Raw genomic sequence first — 18,169 nt, forward strand, 5'->3', positions numbered from 1 at the left:
CATCAGTATTGGATAGTGTGAGCACTTGAAATACTTGGGAAGAACATTAGCTCAACAACCTCGGAAGTTCCAGTCCAGCTTTATCAAACACGTATGGCATTCTCAAAAAGTCAGGGTGATAAGAAGTCCAGATAGAGCCTGCACTACCCAGAACATGCTTGCTTCATCTTGGAATGAAAGCATCCAACATGCAGGATTGGTGACAATTTTATTTAATAAATGTCTTGTCCACTAAAAGAAACGGAGATGTAAAAGAGCTGGGGTGAAGCAACGCACACAAGAAAAAAAGGCAACATCATTTTCTCATGTGACTCAAGGCAGAAAGGCAATTTTAATTTAGCAGGCCATTCATTGGGCAGTACGGAACAATTAACACTGCTAGATATCAAGTAAACCAGTATGTGGTCCACAGTGCTCTCACGAAGAAGGGTATATCAGCACAGTGATGTAAGCAGTTCAAAATAGTCAAATTTTGACAGAATGATATTTTGTACATCTGATTAAAAGGAGCTGGATTTGATGTATGACTCTTATGTTCCACCAATATACCTTTATTCTTCTTGGAACCAACAGGAAATGATGCAGTTGTAAGTTGCTCGGTGGTAACTGTGATGGTATTTTCTATCCCAGGGATAGTTGAATCCAATGAACCAGAATCAGTCTGCACCTTATCACGTTTACGCTGCTGTCGTTTCTCTCTGTGACTAATTTTAGTTTCCCAGGCTCCTGACATAGCCCCAGAAAAAAAAGTGTTATTCAGTAAAGGGGAAGACAAAAAGTTGTAGTTTTGAGGGGGGAAATGGGACAGGGCACATAAGATATCATGATAAATTTAGAGAGTAAGCTAAAACCCCAGAGTACTGATTATATTAATTTAATCTAAGAATTTATTCTAGTCCTAATATGCTGTTTTAGGCAGCTAACTGCCATTATTATTTATTCTGGTAATTTTTATCAACTGTCATCTATGATTTAGGAAAAATGAGAAATGTAAGTCATTCCGTATGTTTTTTTATCCTGCTAGAGAGAACGGAGAGTGTTATAAATAATTACTAACAAGTGGGTTTATTTGGTGATGACAATAAAGGGCTTCCTAGGGATAGTGTATTTAAAAACAAGAGGGGGGAAAAGTCCAAATCAAAGAAACAAAGACAAAATAACTGCCCAAGACACTGAGCTAGACCTTAAATCTCAAGGTGGTTCCCTTCAGGAAAAGCACTATTAGATTCTTAAGTAATTTAGATTAAAAAAAAAAAAAAAAGTGTTTTCTAACAATGTCAAAGATCTGTACATTAAAATCTGTAATTATTAAAAGAAAAGCTAGATACAAGATTAAGCGATACAAATGCAGCTCTTATATAATGTACCATGGTAAAAAAGGATTACAAATTTTTCTATAGTCCTTTCACTTGCTCAAGTACCTTCATCAACTTCCTTTCCATCATGGCGTGAACTGTTTTGCACTGCTTTAGCATCTGACTTTGATTTCTTCTTATTTTTCTTTGACTGAAAGTAAAATAGAATGTTACTTAATACTTCATTATGTTTTTGAAAAGGTAGGAGTCAGTAAGATACATAATGAAATGTATGATGCTGACAACCAAAAAATTTAATATTTGGTTAAAAAACTTAACATTAAATGGCAATAATAATATGAGGTTACCATTTATTGAGTGGTTACTCTATGCTAAGTACTTTGCATTCATTTTCTTCATTCCCTAAAAAAACTCACTACAGAAGGTATTATTCCCATTTTAGAGTTGAGGAAATGGAGACTTAGGCTGTCTGGGGTCACATTAAGAGTTAGTAAATGGTAGCGTCAAATTAGGAAATAGGTCTATCTGGCTCCAAAGTCTGTGCCCTTAGATACATGCTGCCCTAACTTACATTATAAATAAGGTACTATAACACAATGTGTTCAGAACAATAAAATAAAGACCTACTGTTAATGTTTAGAAAGAAAATGATGCACTGATTATTGGTTTTTGGATTTCATAAAGCACATTGTTGGAATACCCTATTATATAGCAAATTAGCGAGTCAACTGTACAAAGAAGGTAGTATCTTGTCGGTTTCAGAGCAATGTGAAAATACCTAGGATTTGCATGTGGTAGATGGTTAGTAATTCATTAGAGAAAATACCTTTACACACACAAGATACAGATATTTTGAAATAGCCTTCCAATTCCCTTCTGCTAATATTTTCTCCTCTCAAGAGCTCATTAAAACTATAAAGCCATGATTTCTATCCTTAGATTAGTGCTTCGAGAAGAATACTAACATTCATGAAATAGTGACTTTATTTATAATTTGCATTCACTCATTTAACTATTTGTTGAGACTGGCTACATATATGTATTATTGTACACTATCTGGAAGTTAAGTTTACCACACAAAAAGATTGTATCTAGATAGTAAGTCTTTTTCATGGGTAAAGCAGTAAATGATAGTCTAAGCAATAAATGACAGCTCTTAACAGTGAATAAAAATTCTTTGACAACAGGGGTATATAATAAACTATTCAAAACCATGTTTTTTATTTCCCATAGTTGATTTGTACCTGTTTCTTGGCATGGTCTTATGAACATGTAACACATCTCAGGTACTGCTTTATTACATACACCTACCAAACCAGGCTCATATCCACTTATAAAAATTGAGATATCATCTACATATCATATTTATCCTTCTTAAGATACAATTTGGTGGTTTTTAGTATATTTGAGGTTATACATTTATCATCATTATCTAATTCCAGAATGCTTTCATCATTCCAAAAAAGAAACCTGGTACCTATTATTAGTCACTCTCCACTACCTTCTTCCCACCTGCAATCACCAGCAGTCATCTTCCTGTCTGTCTCTCACAGCCACTCTTAAGTAAACACAATACATGGAGCACTGGTTAATTACAGCCTAAAGTAGGGGTCAGCAAACTTATTCTATAAAGGATCAAATAGTAAATATTTTAGTTTATGCAAGGCATACATATTTCTACATGTAGCAACTGAGAAACTCTGCTGCTATAGCACAGAAGTAGCCATATACAATATATAATGGAATAGGTATAACTGTGTTCCAACAAAATTTTATTTACAAAAATAGGTACCTGGCTGGATTTCGGGGGCCAGAGTTTGCCAACCCCTGGTCTACAGCAGTACTGTCCAATAGAAATATACTGTGAGTCATGCTTGTAATTTAAAATTTTCTAGCACACAGGTTAAAAAGCTAAAAGAAATAGGTAACATTAATTTTAACAATATATGTAAATCAACACTTTCAAAATACTATTTCAAAATGTAATTAATATAAAAAATTATTGATAAAACCGTATAACAAAGAGTGCTAAATAGCCATCCATGGAAATAGTTACTACATTGGACAGTACAGACCTACAGGAACTAACTAAAGTTAGTTAACTTTAACTAACTTATGAAGTGTCTCTGCTTCATTATTTTTTAATAATCTTCTAAATTCATGCATTTAATACCTTAAACCTCAAACCTGACAAAGGTACAGAGATCCATTTAAATGAAGGCCATGCTTTCTAAAACATGCCATTAATTCTTCCACCTCATCTTTTAAGTAGGCAACGATTTTTGTGGAATTTTAACTAGTAAAATTTAATCTTCCTCAGTACCAGTTGTTCCTGCAATTGAATCTGATGGTTCTACTTTATTCTGGCATTTTTAACAAATGGACTCACTAAAAACATTTAAGCTTAAAAAAAAAAAAGTGACTGTATTGCTATCACTTACAGATCTTTTTAATTAACCCAGTTAAGTCTCAAAATAACTCTATAAGGGGCGCCTGGATGGCTCAGTGGGTTAAGTGTCTGACTTCAGCTCAGGTCATGATCTCAGGGTCCTGGGATCCAGCCCCGAATCAGTCTCTCTGCTCCCTGCTGAGCTTCCTCCTCTCTCTCTGCCTACCTCTCTGCCTACTTGTGATCTCTGTCTGTCAAAAAAAAAAAAAAAAAGTATTGAATCTTAAAAAAAAAAAAAAAAAAAAAAAAGACTTCTATGAGACAGATGCTATTATTCCCACTTTACAGATGAGAAAAGGGAGGCACTGAGTGGTTAACTAGCCAACCCCAAGATCACATAATTATTAAGTGTCAGAGTTGGGATTTGATAAGCATGCTCCAAACCTGGGCTGCCACGCTATTTTTGTTAGAAACTGCTCCTGAGCTGTTAAATTATGGAGATATGATAATTTTCACAAGTAATAGACAATTTTAATAACAAAATCACACAATGATGTAAACGTCTCAGAATACCCTTCGTTGCATGAATTTCTTAAAAAAAAAATCAGCTACTTTCTGACACATTAGCAGAAAAACTTTAATAAATTTTCTTAACACTGATGGGACAGGTTAACTACAAATTTTTCCACAAAAGATCTGCTAAGTAGACAACCATTTGTCATTATCAAAAAGGTCAACATATTTGAAACACTTGAATTTTAGTAAAAGAAAAATGTGTGGCTTGCTTTTTAAGTTGGTCAGCTTTATAAAAGTATTTTGACATATATAATCAATCAATCTCTTCTTTGTAGAATAAAGAATGATTCCCACCTTGCCCTTACTATAAATTAAGGGCATTTTCCAATTTATAGTCTGGCTTTATACCTCTTTTGCCATCATAGATTTCTAGAAATAATGTAGTGAATGAATTTCATGCATGGTGCTACAACTAAAACTTCATCTCCCTACTCCTCAAATTTTATTTTTTTAAATTAAATTTCAGTTTATGTGGGCTCTCCATCAGTGGCTTTTATTTAGTTTTTCACACCAAAAAATTTAAATTAAGTCATCTTTTCTTGAGAATGTATCTTTGTAGGTATTTTTTAATCTTCAGTTGCTCACAAAAGTAGTTCTTCATGCATTTCATTACTGAAATCTAATATACCAAGTTCCCTAGGTGTAATGTCAAAATCATCTGTGCATTTTTCCAATTTGCAATTTGCTCTGCTACTGATTTACTTAATTCACCAGCAACATTTTTATGCTACACCCAACAGTATATGCTGATGAAAGAATGTGTTCTGGTTGACTGTCATACTGTTTTCTACAAATTTTACCATGGCAGAAAGAACAAGTATTTCTCCACATACGTCTTTTCCCCTTTAAATCAGAAACCTCAAGAGTGGCTTCTAAGCATTTGTAACTATATTTAGTGAAATTCTGTCCGACTGGGTACTGAATAAACAATCATCTTTTTAAAAAACTGCAGAGGGACGCCTGGGTGGCTTAGGCTAAGCGGCTGACTTCTTGACCCAGAGTCCTGGGATCAAGTCCCGCTTTGGGCTCTTTGTTCAGCAGGGAGCCTGCTTCTTCCGCTGCCTCTGCTTGCCTCTCTGCCTGCTTGTGCTTGCTTGCTCTGACAAATAAATAAACAAACAAATAAATAAATAAATCTTAAAAATAAATAAATAAAACTGCAGAGGTCCAATCTTCACATTTGGAATGCTTAGATAACCTGCTAATTGAGACAGTTTCAGAATATAATTAGCTAAAATCTCAAGTCACAGTATACATGGTCAAGGTTTCTATTTCAAAAATCTTCCTTGATGATTTCAATTTTTCTGACCAATTTCTTATCAGGTCTGATTAAATCATCTTAACCTCATGATGATGTGGTTGACAGAGGTCTTAGTAGGAATAGCAATGCTCATTTTATCTAATTGTTTATTTGCATTATCATCAACTACAATCTATAGCTTCTTTGCAGCCTGTTCACTGAAGGTTAGTCTAGTTTAAGCTGGGTGACACAATCAAGAAGCCCACAGAGCTGAGCACGTATCAACTGCAATCCGTCAAAATATGTTATGAGAAAAGAACCAATGAGGGCAGTCTTTCCATTGCCGCTTCCCGTTCTCAGGATCTGGCCCATGTAGCATCTTACTACCCTCTAATATTCCAAATGAGGATGCCAATGACTAGCCATATATTGATACGAATAAAGATTAATTTAATAAAAAACTAAGTATAAATAGAAAGTCTAATATTTTCTTCCTTTATCCCAATGGCTTTTCCTGTGTACTTCACTTTGGAGACAATGGTCTTAAAAAGCACATGTTGAAGTAGTTCTAGGACTACAAGTAATATGCTTCTGAATTCACAGAACTTAAAATATTAAAAAATTACAGGCTACTTATAAAAAAAAAGACAAAAAAATGACTTCTATAAATAAGCTCATCCTTTACTTTTACCTTCCTGACATGAACGAATATTTTTAGTACAACACCCAAAGTGAACATTTATTAGAGCAGCAAAAGGTATATATTGGCAGCAAAAGTAGATCTACTGAAATGGCTAACTGCTTCTTAGCAGATTTTGTTTAAGGAACTGTGAAGTATTTAAAAAAAAAAAAAAGGAGTGTTCAATTCAACTCAACTTAGGGAGTCTAATTTAATATTTGTATGGAGACAAAAACTATTAAGAGAGATACTGTACAAATTTTAATTTAAAAGATTTTATTTTGCAATTAATTCTTTACACCAAGGTAGGAAGCCAGATTCTAAATGTAATCCTTACTCAATTTCTTAATTGTCCTTAAATACTGGTCCTTAAAATTTTGGTGAACTGACATAACATAACATAAAAGCCCTATAATTATCTAAAGCCACAGTTGACAAAGTCAGGACTGTTAAAGGAAATGAAGCCTGAAAAAAAGGAATGCTGAGTATTTCCTAAAGGTTTTAAGTGGATACTATGATGCTTTTGTCTATGGATGAGTGGCTAGTATGTTAAGATTTTCCACTAATTCGGGGTGCCTGGGTGGCTCAGTCGTTTAAGTGTCTGCCTTCAGCTCAGGTCATGATCCCAGGGTCCTGGGGTCCACCCCGCATCTGGCTTCCTGCTCAGCAGGAAGGCTGCTTCTCCTTCTCCCACTCCCACTGCCCTTGCTTGTGTTCCCTCTCTCCTTGTGTCTCTGTCAAATAAATAAATAAAATCTTAAAAGAAAAAAAAAAAAAAAAAAGCTTTTCCACTAATTTATGGCAAAAACTATTCTGTTTTCCGAGATTTTTGTTTTTTCTCTTTCCACCGTGTCAAAACTGCCTTTTTTTTTTTTTTTTTTTTTTGTTAATGGTGACGGTGGTTTTATTACTTATTTTTTTTAAAAAAGGCTGTGATTTTTCTAACATCTCTACAACATAAACTGATAGAACTTTTTTTTTTTTTTAAGATTTTATTTATTATTTATTTGACAGAGCAGAGAGCCAGATGCGGCTAGATCCCAGGACCCTGGTATCATGGCCTGAGCTGAAGACAGAGGCTTTAACCCACTAAGACACTCAGGCGCCCCTATACCAGCAATTCTTAATCTAACTTGGTGACACAATATAAGGATGAGATTAATTGTAGAAAGTGTCACAAACCTTTTTAAAAGTGGAGAGAATTGCAACTGATGTTCCCCCCTTCCCTGGCGGTGGTGGTGGTGGCGGAGGCAGTGTAATTAAAACTAGAGCCAAGACTATTTTACTCACTACTATTCTGATGCATTTTCCTGAATGCAAGGAATAAACAGTATTGCAGGTGCAGAGAAGTGCCCACACTTCTACTTCACCTCTTTCTCCTTACCCTGATTAGTTATATCTTCTTTCACAGCAATTACCACCATCTGACACGAAATAATATATTTGCTTGTTTTTAACTGTCCCCTTGCCCCATTTTATCCTGTTCTATTGACCGTTATATTCCTAGTGTCTAGAATAATGTATCTTGCAGACGAAAGGTATTTAATTAATAGTTGGTTAGTCAATGGAAGAGTCTTAAAGTAGACTGGATTACTTATGGCCCTATCTGTCCAACTTTCATTGTCCCCAAAATAAAACCTCTAGGCTATTATATCTGTACACTTGATTCCATCATCTAAGCCACTAAATTATTTAAATATGTTTCGTGTGAGCTTATGAATTATGGCACACCATACAAGTTGTATGAATCTTAAAAAGAAAATTACAAGAAGCCTTTCTTTTCTTTTCTTTTTTTTTTTAAAGATTTTATTTATTTATTTGAGACAGAAATCACAAGTAGACAGAGAGGCAGGCAGAGAGAGAGAGGGGAAGCAGGCTCCCCGCTGAGCAGAGAGCCTGATGCGGGGCTCGATCCCACGACCCTGGGATCATGACCTGAGCTGAAGGCAGAGGCTTTAACCCACTGAGCCACCCAGGCACCCCATATTAACTCTTTTATATTAGCCCCAAACTCTTTCCCAGATGTAGGCCTCATATTTCTGATAGCTAATAAATTAATTCCACTTGGAGACCCCATTTTCACAACAATCTTATTACATTTAAAACAAATTCACTGGGGCACCTGGGTGGCTCAGTGGGTTAAAGCCTCTGCCTGGGTCATGATCCCAGGGTCTCTGCCTACTTGTGACCTTTGTCTGTTAAATAAATAAATAAAATCTTTAAAAAACAAACAAACAAAAACCCCCAAACCCAAAGTCATTATTTTATTGTATTTCAATCCGCTCTTGCTTCATACAACTATAGCATCATGAAAAATGATGGGCTAGTGTGAAATTCCTGGTTCTGATCTCATTTCTGCTATTCGTCAGAGTTTAGACAAAAAATTTCTGCTACTTGTCGGAGTTTAGGAGCAGAAGTGAGGTTTCTCTGGTAAGATATTCCCTCTTTTACAGAAAATACTGTGGTCACCTTAAAGGGGACACTGAAAACTAATTCCTTGGATGGGAACCCAAGACTCGAAGCTATAGATTTTGTGGCCCAAGGAGCCTGAAAGGTCAAGAGTCCAAGACCTATACAATCAACACTCAAAGCATTCCAGATAACAAAACATTTTAATGAACCCAAAAGACTATATTAGGAGTTTAAAACAGGGTTTCAGTAAAAAAAAAAAGTCAGGGAGTAAACATTTTAGGCTCTGCAGACTATAAGGCCTCTGTTACAACCACTAAACTTTGCTGCTGGGAGTACAAAAGCAGCCATAGACAATAAATAAGTAAATAAATATGGGTGCATGTTCCAATAAACTTTCAAAAATAGGCAGAGAGCTAGACATGGCAAATAGGTCATGGTTTGCCAACCCCTGGTTTTAAATTAGTTTCTAAGATGTATTATGGAAGGTAAAACACAAATGTGGTGGTCTCTGTTTTACTAAGAGCTGCTATACTACACTTGTTTAAAATCTATGATGCCTTGGAACAAGTTTACTTTGGTTTCTAAACATTGATCACTCCTAGAGTAGTGGTTCTCAAACATCTTGGATATAGGGTACTCTTAAAACAGACTGAGGATGTCAAAGAGCCTTTGATTATGTGGATTATACCTACTGATATCTACCATATTATAAATTAAAAGTGAGATATTATTTGGATATATATTATTTCAAAACAATAATAGACTAATTACATATTGTATAATTACACCTATACGAACAATAGCAAAAACATTTTACTGAGAAGAGTGGTATGCTTTACATTTTGTAAGTATCTTTAGTGTCTGGCTTCATAAAAGACAGACTGCATACCTGCTTCTGCATTTAATTTTACTGTGTGATACACAATTTGAAGCATATGAAGACAATCTGGCTACATACACATAGAAATGTAATTGGAAAAAGGAGTGTCTTCAGAGTTTTTTCAGATAATTGCATTCTTCTTTGCTATTACACCAAAGATTTGTGTCGACAGGGGCTGGGGCTAAGGGGAAAAGGGGAAAAGGAGGCATGACTGGTAATGAGCAGAAGATTTCTTTTTGGGAAGAGGAAGAAGTTAAAAAACTACATGGTGAGAGCTGTACAACTCTGCAGAAACACTGAAATCTTACACTTTCAAAAAAATAAATTTTTACAGTATATCCAGGATAAAGCTGTTTAACAAAAAAGAAAGACAAAAAACCAACATGTGTGGGCTTAGGGAGGCTCAGGAGTAGGATGAGAGACGGGCAGGGCTTTTAGGTTATGTTCAAGGCTGTGGAGTAAAAGCAATGGGAAGTCGTGAGGAGCTTTAAGCAGAGGAAGGAGGGGCGCCTGGGTGGCTCAGTGGGTTAAGCCACTGCCTTCGTCTCAGGTCATGATCTCAGGTCCTGGGATCGAGTCCCACATCAGGCTCTCTGCTCGGCAGGGAGCCTGCTTCCTTCTCTCTCTCTGCCTGCCTCTCTGCCTACTTGTGATCTCTGTCTGTCAAATAAATAAATAAAATCTTTAAAAAAAAAAAGCAGAGGAAGGAAAAAATGTTACGCCAAAACTTCTCAAGTGGTAGTTTCTTAAAAATTGTTGCAACATGAAATCTGTATCAATGAGCTTTCCCATACTCTACTGGTCTATCTTGCACTTTGAATGAATCTTTTACACTTGCTTTGTAACATGCAAATGTCGGTCATTTGGAAAATATGGGTTCAGTGAGTTACACACATCTAAAATGTTAAAATATTCCATTATATACAGTATTTTTAAAAATCACATTTATTAACATCACAACTGATCTCATCAGAAAGTCTTTAGGCACTGGGATGCTGTCAAGCTCGTGGTGGCAGATACAACTTTTCCAAATTTCTAATTTTCACTTGGAAATAAATCATTGTGTCATTTGCAATAAATAATAAATGTAGTTTTCCTTGAAGTGACAGGATCATCTTGACTGTTTTTGAGAAAATGTCTGCCAATACCCAAGTCTAAATCACCATGGCCTCTCTATCAGCTCTTCTTTCAAGTTAAAATGGATGAAGTGACTAGTCCAGACTGCAGCTCAACTGTATGGGTGTTTTTCCTCAGGACAACCCCTGTTCTTCACTACACAGCACACTGTATGTATACTTCCCATTTCATCATATAAAATAATTAAAAGGCAAGTGTGCAAAGGTCATGATTTAATAAAACTAATAATGATCATTTTTACAGCTTAAGGATACTCTTAAGTGAAACTAGCGTTCTTTTTCTTTTTAATTGTGAGTGGACTGCAATAAAGAATCAGCTACTAGTGGTTTGGTGTCACCGTCATGATTTGTGCTAGCAATATTGTTTTTGTACCATTAATGCAAATTCAACACAGCAAAAAAGGCAAATAATGTCTCTATTACTATGAAAACAGTTTTGTCTTCCAGGACCCAACAAAAGGTCCCTGATACCCAGGGGTCCATGAACCACACTTTGAGAAATGTTGCCTGCACAAAATTGAGGGATCGTTGTTTACTAGCTATGTATTGCTGGGCAATCCACTGAACTCTTTAATGAGCTGGATTTGAAGAAATGATTATATTCTCCTCCATCCCCAACCAAGAGTTATTCAACTGGATTAAGAGATGTGCAAATATTTGTATTATTGTAGCATCATAAAATGCAAGAGCTTATTATTACTTATGAGTGACACTACTATTTCAGCAGGACTCCACTGACTTTGTCCTGAAAAACCTGACAGTGACCAAATTTCACACATTTTTGTTTCTATTGTCTCTCTTACTGACAATCTTTTAACCTTCTATCTTAATTCAGACCCTTATAATCACTGATGCAAGCCTGATTTGTTTTCACAAATGTTGCTGCCAGCTGAACACATCTATTTTTATCATACCCTCACCCATCCTGACCAAACTTGTCTAGGGCTTTCTGTTGAGTATGTCTGAATATGTTCTTTTGCTCCAGCTGAAGTGTGTGATTGTTGTTCATTTGTTCCTCTCACCTGCCAGAAATGGCCTCCTCACTTCCAGTTACTGAAATACCACCCCCAACCTTGAAAGTCCTATTAAATCAATCTTTTCTAGCCTCCCAAATAGGATAATCTTATTCCTCTGAATATCTGGCACTCAGAGACTTGTTACCTATCTTTTCTTGTGCTTGCATTTCCTAACTAGACTGCAATCTCTCTGAAGGTTAAGTATGTCTTCCATTCTTCTTATTCCCTTCAGCATCTAGTAGCACAATGCATTCAGCCTAGCTAACGGTACTGTATAGATTCTGCTAGAGACCAGTATCAATGAAACACTGACCTTCACAGCCAAATAAAGACCTAGAAAACTACTGTACTTTAACTTTATAGACCCAAGGTCTGTAACTCTTGTCATATATGGTTTTTAGCAATGTTTTTCTCTATGAGGTTTACTCAAGTGACAGGGCTAGATATTCAATATCACAGCTGAGAGGGCAATTATTCTATAGGCAAACTGTACCTCTCAAATTGCCCAAGATACGGCTCTGAGAGGAAAACAAATACACAACAATGCATATAAAGGTTTATAAGTAGATCTACGACAAGCATCTTACAATTAGCAATAATTGCGCCTCGGATAAACCTCATTGGCTACGATACTGCCACTGCGCAAAGCTTACGACAAGCATCTTACAAAAAAATAGAAAGTCTTAAATATATTTAAAACACACAAAAACATACACAGTGCAAGAGCATAAAAAATTAACCGAAATGAGGTCTCTTGGACTGAAACAAGTTAAAAAGTGTAAATTCCAAGATGCAGATGGCAAAAAGAAACACTAGCCATGAGTTGTAGCATTTACTATTATGCAAAAAGTCAAATAGAAAAGGCAGCAAACCAAAGGCAGAAGCTCTGTCCTGAAAAAAGCAACAGCAACTGAAAGGAGGCGGTACCATCAAGTGATTCACAAGTGCACGGGCTTTGGCACCAGAATGAGCCGGATTCAAGTCCTACTTCACAAAACTATGAAATGAGTGAAACTGTAAAATCCCTCTATGCCTCAGAGCCCTTATCAGCCTTGCAGAGTTTATGAAAGGATCAGAAATCATACAGAGCAGTAAAAATCACAGACTTTGAAGTCAGATGGGTGGAAGATAGAACTTTTTTTAGTAGCTTTGGTTAAGTTATGCCTCAGGTTTCTTATTTGTAAGATAGGTATAATACCACCTCCTCAGTGCTCTTGTGAGCATAAAGGAGCATATAAATTTTCTGTAAGTCTTAAAAGTACACCCAGTGGGTACTGAGTAACTTGTCTCTACTAGATACATGTAAATATACTCATACACATACCTCACCTTGCATAGTGCCTGCCATATCACAGATACTAACAAATATCCATTACTGTAATTATTTTCTATCACTAATTTCTGAATGATTATAAACTCTAAACTGTAGTTTTATATCCTCATACACCCAGTCACTATATGATTCATTAATCAGAAATGGATGGTAATTCATCTATCATTCTAACTACAAATTTTTCAGGGTAATTCAGGAACTAGAAGCAAGAACAAGCATAAAATGCTCACTAGTAGAGAGAAAACCCAGAAATAAACTTTAGATGGAAGAAGTATAAATCCATATTAGACACATGAACTACTCATCCTGTAAATTCATAATCCTGAAACTGTATCCTTATTTGCTAATATAAGTCACTTACTATTTATTTTTCGGCCAAAGGCAAAATCAGGCACAAATTTAACTCTTTTCTACAAATATCCTTCATTTTAAGCCATCCTACATGCAGCTATAGTGGCCCTAGACCAATTGTATCGGATTAAAGGGGAGAATTGATCTTGCCAGTTTTTTAGACATTTTGAAACTGCAAGCATGAAGAAACTGTAGCAACCATTTCATACTACTATTCTATAGGACTGGAATGTTGCATGCTAATTCCTAGAAACCATTTACCTACCTCTGATTATTTTTTGTTTTGTCTTTCTTGAAAAGGAGTATGCCATGTGTAGGGTTTTAAAAGGGAAAGGGGGTGGGCAAGTAATTAATATACTAAAAGGATTTAAATCAAAGTTCCTCCCCCATAGCAGAACAACCCACTGTTAACAGTTTTTTATATTTTGCCTACTTGCAAACTAAACTGAGTCAAATAAAAACTGGGTCAGTTCTAACGCTGAAAACTGAAAACTGAATAAAATCCCAGGAATGTACCATTTATGGGGTATGATAGGTTATCTTATTTGAAAACTTAAGAGTGCACATCTAAACCTTTTACTAATTATAATAATAATGAATATAGAACATTCTCTTTTGTTAAACAAAGTCAAACTGCCTAATAAGAATTGTATCTCCATCAGAACAGAAATCTGTTTCAACCCTTAACACCACAGAACATTTTGGTAAGCTCTTCATGTTAGAAGTGCACTGTTAAGAAAGATAACGCAATTTGGTTTTCAAATAAGAGGGATGTTACATACCTGGAGTCTTACTCATAAAAGATGTTCAACACATGAGTAAATTATTTTGGCAAAATGAATTTAATAATGCCACAGCATGTTTAAAATACTTGGTGATATCCTTCCTTTTAAAAGTAAAAAAATAAAACAACTTACTTAGACCTGCGCCACCTATCTGCTACGACAAATTCAGATTTTCAGTTGTCCTTAAATGGGGAGTATATGTACACTTTAGTGAAACAGAAAATTATCATATTTATATGTTACTCTCTTTATTAAGAGCTTTGCATATAATTTCATATGTTCTCAAGCTTACCTTTTCATTTTTCTTATCTGCCTCTAAGGGCTGCTTTGTTGTAATACTTCGAGGAGTTCGGACAACTTCCTCGTCAGCCACTTCAACAGTCCGTCCATTAGGCTGCACAGGCAACAGAAAGAATCTTGTTATCAAACTACTCGATAGGTCAAACCAAAGATTTATACTCAGGAAACAGAATATACTACAATCAAGTTCTACCCTGACCCAAATCTAAAAGGTTTCTGTATAGGCATGTTATGTAAGACCTGGCCTACTGTTCATAGTAACTGTGTTTCATAATAGAATTAATAATGAACCTACAAACAAAACTCTGTACCACAATATATTTTCTGTCCAACAAAAAATAATGGACTGAAAGCAGGAAAACAGGGGACTAACCTGTACTTGCACTCTGCCAATTAGTTATGTCATCTCCGAATGTTTCAGTCATTGTCTTTGAATCTTATTTCCACATATATAGAATGACAGATCTGATCTACTCAATATTCGGCACACTTTGTCAGTAAAGGAACAGGAAATATTTTAGGCTTGGTGGGCCATACGGTCTCTGCCGCAACTACAAAACTCTGCTACTGTAGTACAAAGGCAGACATAGATGAATAAATGAATGAGTTTGGCTGTGTTCCAATAAAGCTTTATTTACAAAACACAGGTAGAGGACCAGATCTGGTCCATGGACCATAGTTTGTTGGCCTCTGTATTAGATTATCTCTAATGTCCCTTGTAATTCTAATTACTGTAATTATCTAATGGACCTACTGTTCTGGGGTTAAGAAATTTACCAGTCCACCCCTACAGCTTAAGAAAGGCTACCTCAACTTTGACACTCCTCTAAAATAATGATAGTTCTTACAGGTGCCCATGAATAAGATTAAGTCTGTGAATTCCAAATCTGGCTTTTAATTAGAGTCACTCATTTTGGGGTTAAACCCCACCTACTCCCCCCCCAAAAACATTTCTGAGCTCTATCACCAGAAATATATTTAGAATGGAGTCGAGGTATCTGTATTCTAACCTCTTCTTTATGGATCCTACTACTACTTTTTACTTGGCTAGTCCCCTCATATTCCAACAGTGAGTTAGCAAATCAATATACATTCGTTTCAGTTGTCTTATTTCCCATTCTTACAGAACAGACTTCCACCAACCAGATTACTCACTATAGCTAAGCCAAACTCAAGAAAACAACACAAATGTTCAATTTTCTACAACTTGACTTTCCCTGAGTTTTTTCAAAATTATCAGGGACATACAGTTAGAGAAAGAGACCATTAATATTCTAAAACCCAATTTGTAGGCTTCCCAAAGATTTATGGCAGAAAAACCGAAACAAAAGCTGTCTTTTAGCTGATGAAATTTCCAATTAATCCCAATTTAATCAGCTGGCTCTTAAGCAACTTATTGAAGTCAGATGCCAAAACCAGGTCTCCTCATTCTTCATTCAGTTTTCTTTCTCCTGTGCTGTTTTGTCACTTTCCTGCTGCTTCCTCTAATCCGCCTTCCTGTGTATGTGTATGTGTATGTTTGGGGTGGAGGGGCAGGGGTACTACAAAGAGAAAGGTAAGAAAATCCTGAAAGGAATTTGGACTTAGAGCCATAACAACAACAGGAATAGGGGCACCTGGGTGGCTTCAGTGGGTTAAAGCTTCTATCTTCAGCTCACGTCATGATCCCAGGGTCCATCGGGCTCTCTGCTCAGCAGGGAGCCTGCTTCCTCTCTCCGCCTGCCTCTATGCCTACTTGTGATTTCTGTATGTCAAATAAATAAAATCTTAAAAACAACACCAACAACAGGAATATAAAACTGTTTATTTCTACTTTCTTCTTTTTTTTTTTTTTTAAGATTTTTTATTTATTCATTTGACAGACAGAGATCACAGGTAGGCAGAGAGGCAGGCAGAGAGAGGAGGAAGCAGGCTCCCTGCCAAGCAGAGAGCCCAATGCGGGGCTCGATCCCAGGATCCTGGGATCTTGACCTGAGCTGAAGGCAGAGGCTTTAACCCACTGAGCCACTCAGGCGCCCCTTATTTCTACTTTCTAATATCACCATCTTACCTGTCAATTCTCATATGCTAGTTCTTAGTTCTATTCTCTTTAGCCAGACCTTTTCTGATTTCCCATGGTTGGCTTTACCTTTCTATACAAGCCTTAGGCCACCTAAGCCATCTTGCAGCTCCAACTCCAGTTTCCCACCTCTAACTGGCAGCTCGCAAGCTTACATTTCTTTTCTTTCTTTCTTTCTTTTTTTTTTTTTTTAAAAGACTTTATTTATTTGACAGACAGAGATCACAAGTAGGCAGAGAGGCAGGCAGAGAGAGAGAGGAGGAAGCAGGCTCTCACTAAGCAAAGAGCCCGATGCGGGGCTTGATCCCAGGACCCTGAGATCATGACCTGCGCTGAAGGCAAAGGCTTAACCCTCTGAGCCACCCAGGCACCCCACAAGCTTACATTTCTAAACACTTCACTTAACTAATCCCTCCAGGAAACTTTCCATCAAAGTCACTCAGACAGCACTTCCATTTTACTCATATAAATGACTATACTAACTCATTTTAGCTTATCTATTAACTGCTAAAAGGTGAGAAATTAAGTGATTAAAAATACCTAAAAAGTTCAAAGCAATTGCTTTGAGATCAACTGCAAACATTGCTGATACAGCTTCCCAAATGAAAGATGAAACAACCTTTTCTCTTAACTAGGAAGTCTGAAGTCCTTTGTCAGTGACTTATAAAGGGAACACTCAGTTTCCATTTCATAGATTCTGAAATGACCACCATGCAGAGATGTTGGTCCTACATGGCAGACCTGTGCCAATTTTACTTCCTTCTCTGCAACAGAATAAATGTAAGCAATGGCTGTGACTGTAGCTGTTCCTCTGTCTATGCAGATTTCCCAATGTTACACTAACCCTCGGGCTTTAAATCGCTCTCGCTACTACCAGGAGCAACAACCCCCCCAATAAGCCTGATATTATGAAACAATAAGCCTCCTTTCCCAAGAACAGAGTCAAAGAGCTCTTGGGCAGCAGGAGAAAAGGATACACTATGGTGGCTATGCCTCTTCTACGCATCAGAAACACTAATCTGTCCTCTTACTCCACTAGCTGGAGAAGGCCGCATCCTGGAAAATCATTAGCCATATTTAAATCAGCAAATCCAGTAATGGAAGCATATCACGTAAATTGCTCACATGAAAAATAACTAACTGCAAACCAACACTTTAAATACAACCTGACTGCCAATCTGGGTTTTACACAAAAGTATTATCTTCTCTCATCGCGAAGCCTTAATATATATGGTGTGTTTCCACAGATTAGCAACTACATGGGCCTCTTATTGCATGCTAGTATAAAATTTTCTGGAACACTCTGAGGGTTCCTTCCAGGGCCAACCAAGGTTAATTTCATATATAGCATACAATCTATATTTTAAATTAGACAAGAGCATCCTCCAAATCTAAAGAAAATCAACCAGTAACAGAAGAATGAAATAATCATTTCGTACACGGATAAACTCCGTGTAGGCATCGCTGTGTCTGTCTTATTATTATATATTCCCCAACTCCCACGCCAGATTCTTTCAAAAAGAACATTGTGTATGTGTGTGTGTTGGGAAGGGTGGGGATAAACCAGAATGAAAATACCTAGCTGACAAGAAAATAAAATGCAGAAGGGGGACACATAGAGGAATAGGGTCTCTTATTTAATAATGCCTGATTTAAAGGAAAGAAAATTCTTCATGTCAGTCAACCTTCAAATTATT

The 18,169-nt window shown here is 36.5% G+C and overlaps 1 protein-coding gene and 1 pseudogene across 4 annotated transcripts in view; both read right to left on the reverse strand.

Moving 5' to 3' along the window:
* The window catches only part of MTDH (metadherin), a 59,729-nt gene that overhangs the window by 31,162 nt on the left and 10,398 nt on the right, over nucleotides 1-18,169 (reverse strand). For all 4 annotated transcript variants that reach the window (XM_059165964.1, XM_059165965.1, XM_059165962.1 and 1 more), the window contains exons 2-4: nucleotides 14,406-14,507; nucleotides 1,422-1,506; nucleotides 550-726 (exon numbers count right to left, since the gene is read on the reverse strand). In XM_059165964.1, the coding sequence (XP_059021947.1) occupies nucleotides 550-726; nucleotides 1,422-1,506; nucleotides 14,406-14,507 (364 nt within the window). The remainder of the gene's footprint in view (nucleotides 1-549; nucleotides 727-1,421; nucleotides 1,507-14,405; nucleotides 14,508-18,169) is intronic.
* On the reverse strand, nucleotides 12,137-12,294 carry LOC131828264 (U4 spliceosomal RNA; annotated as a pseudogene).

Source organism: Mustela lutreola, chromosome 3 (assembly GCF_030435805.1).
Source record: "Mustela lutreola isolate mMusLut2 chromosome 3, mMusLut2.pri, whole genome shotgun sequence".
NCBI classification, from domain to species: domain Eukaryota; kingdom Metazoa; phylum Chordata; class Mammalia; order Carnivora; family Mustelidae; genus Mustela; species Mustela lutreola.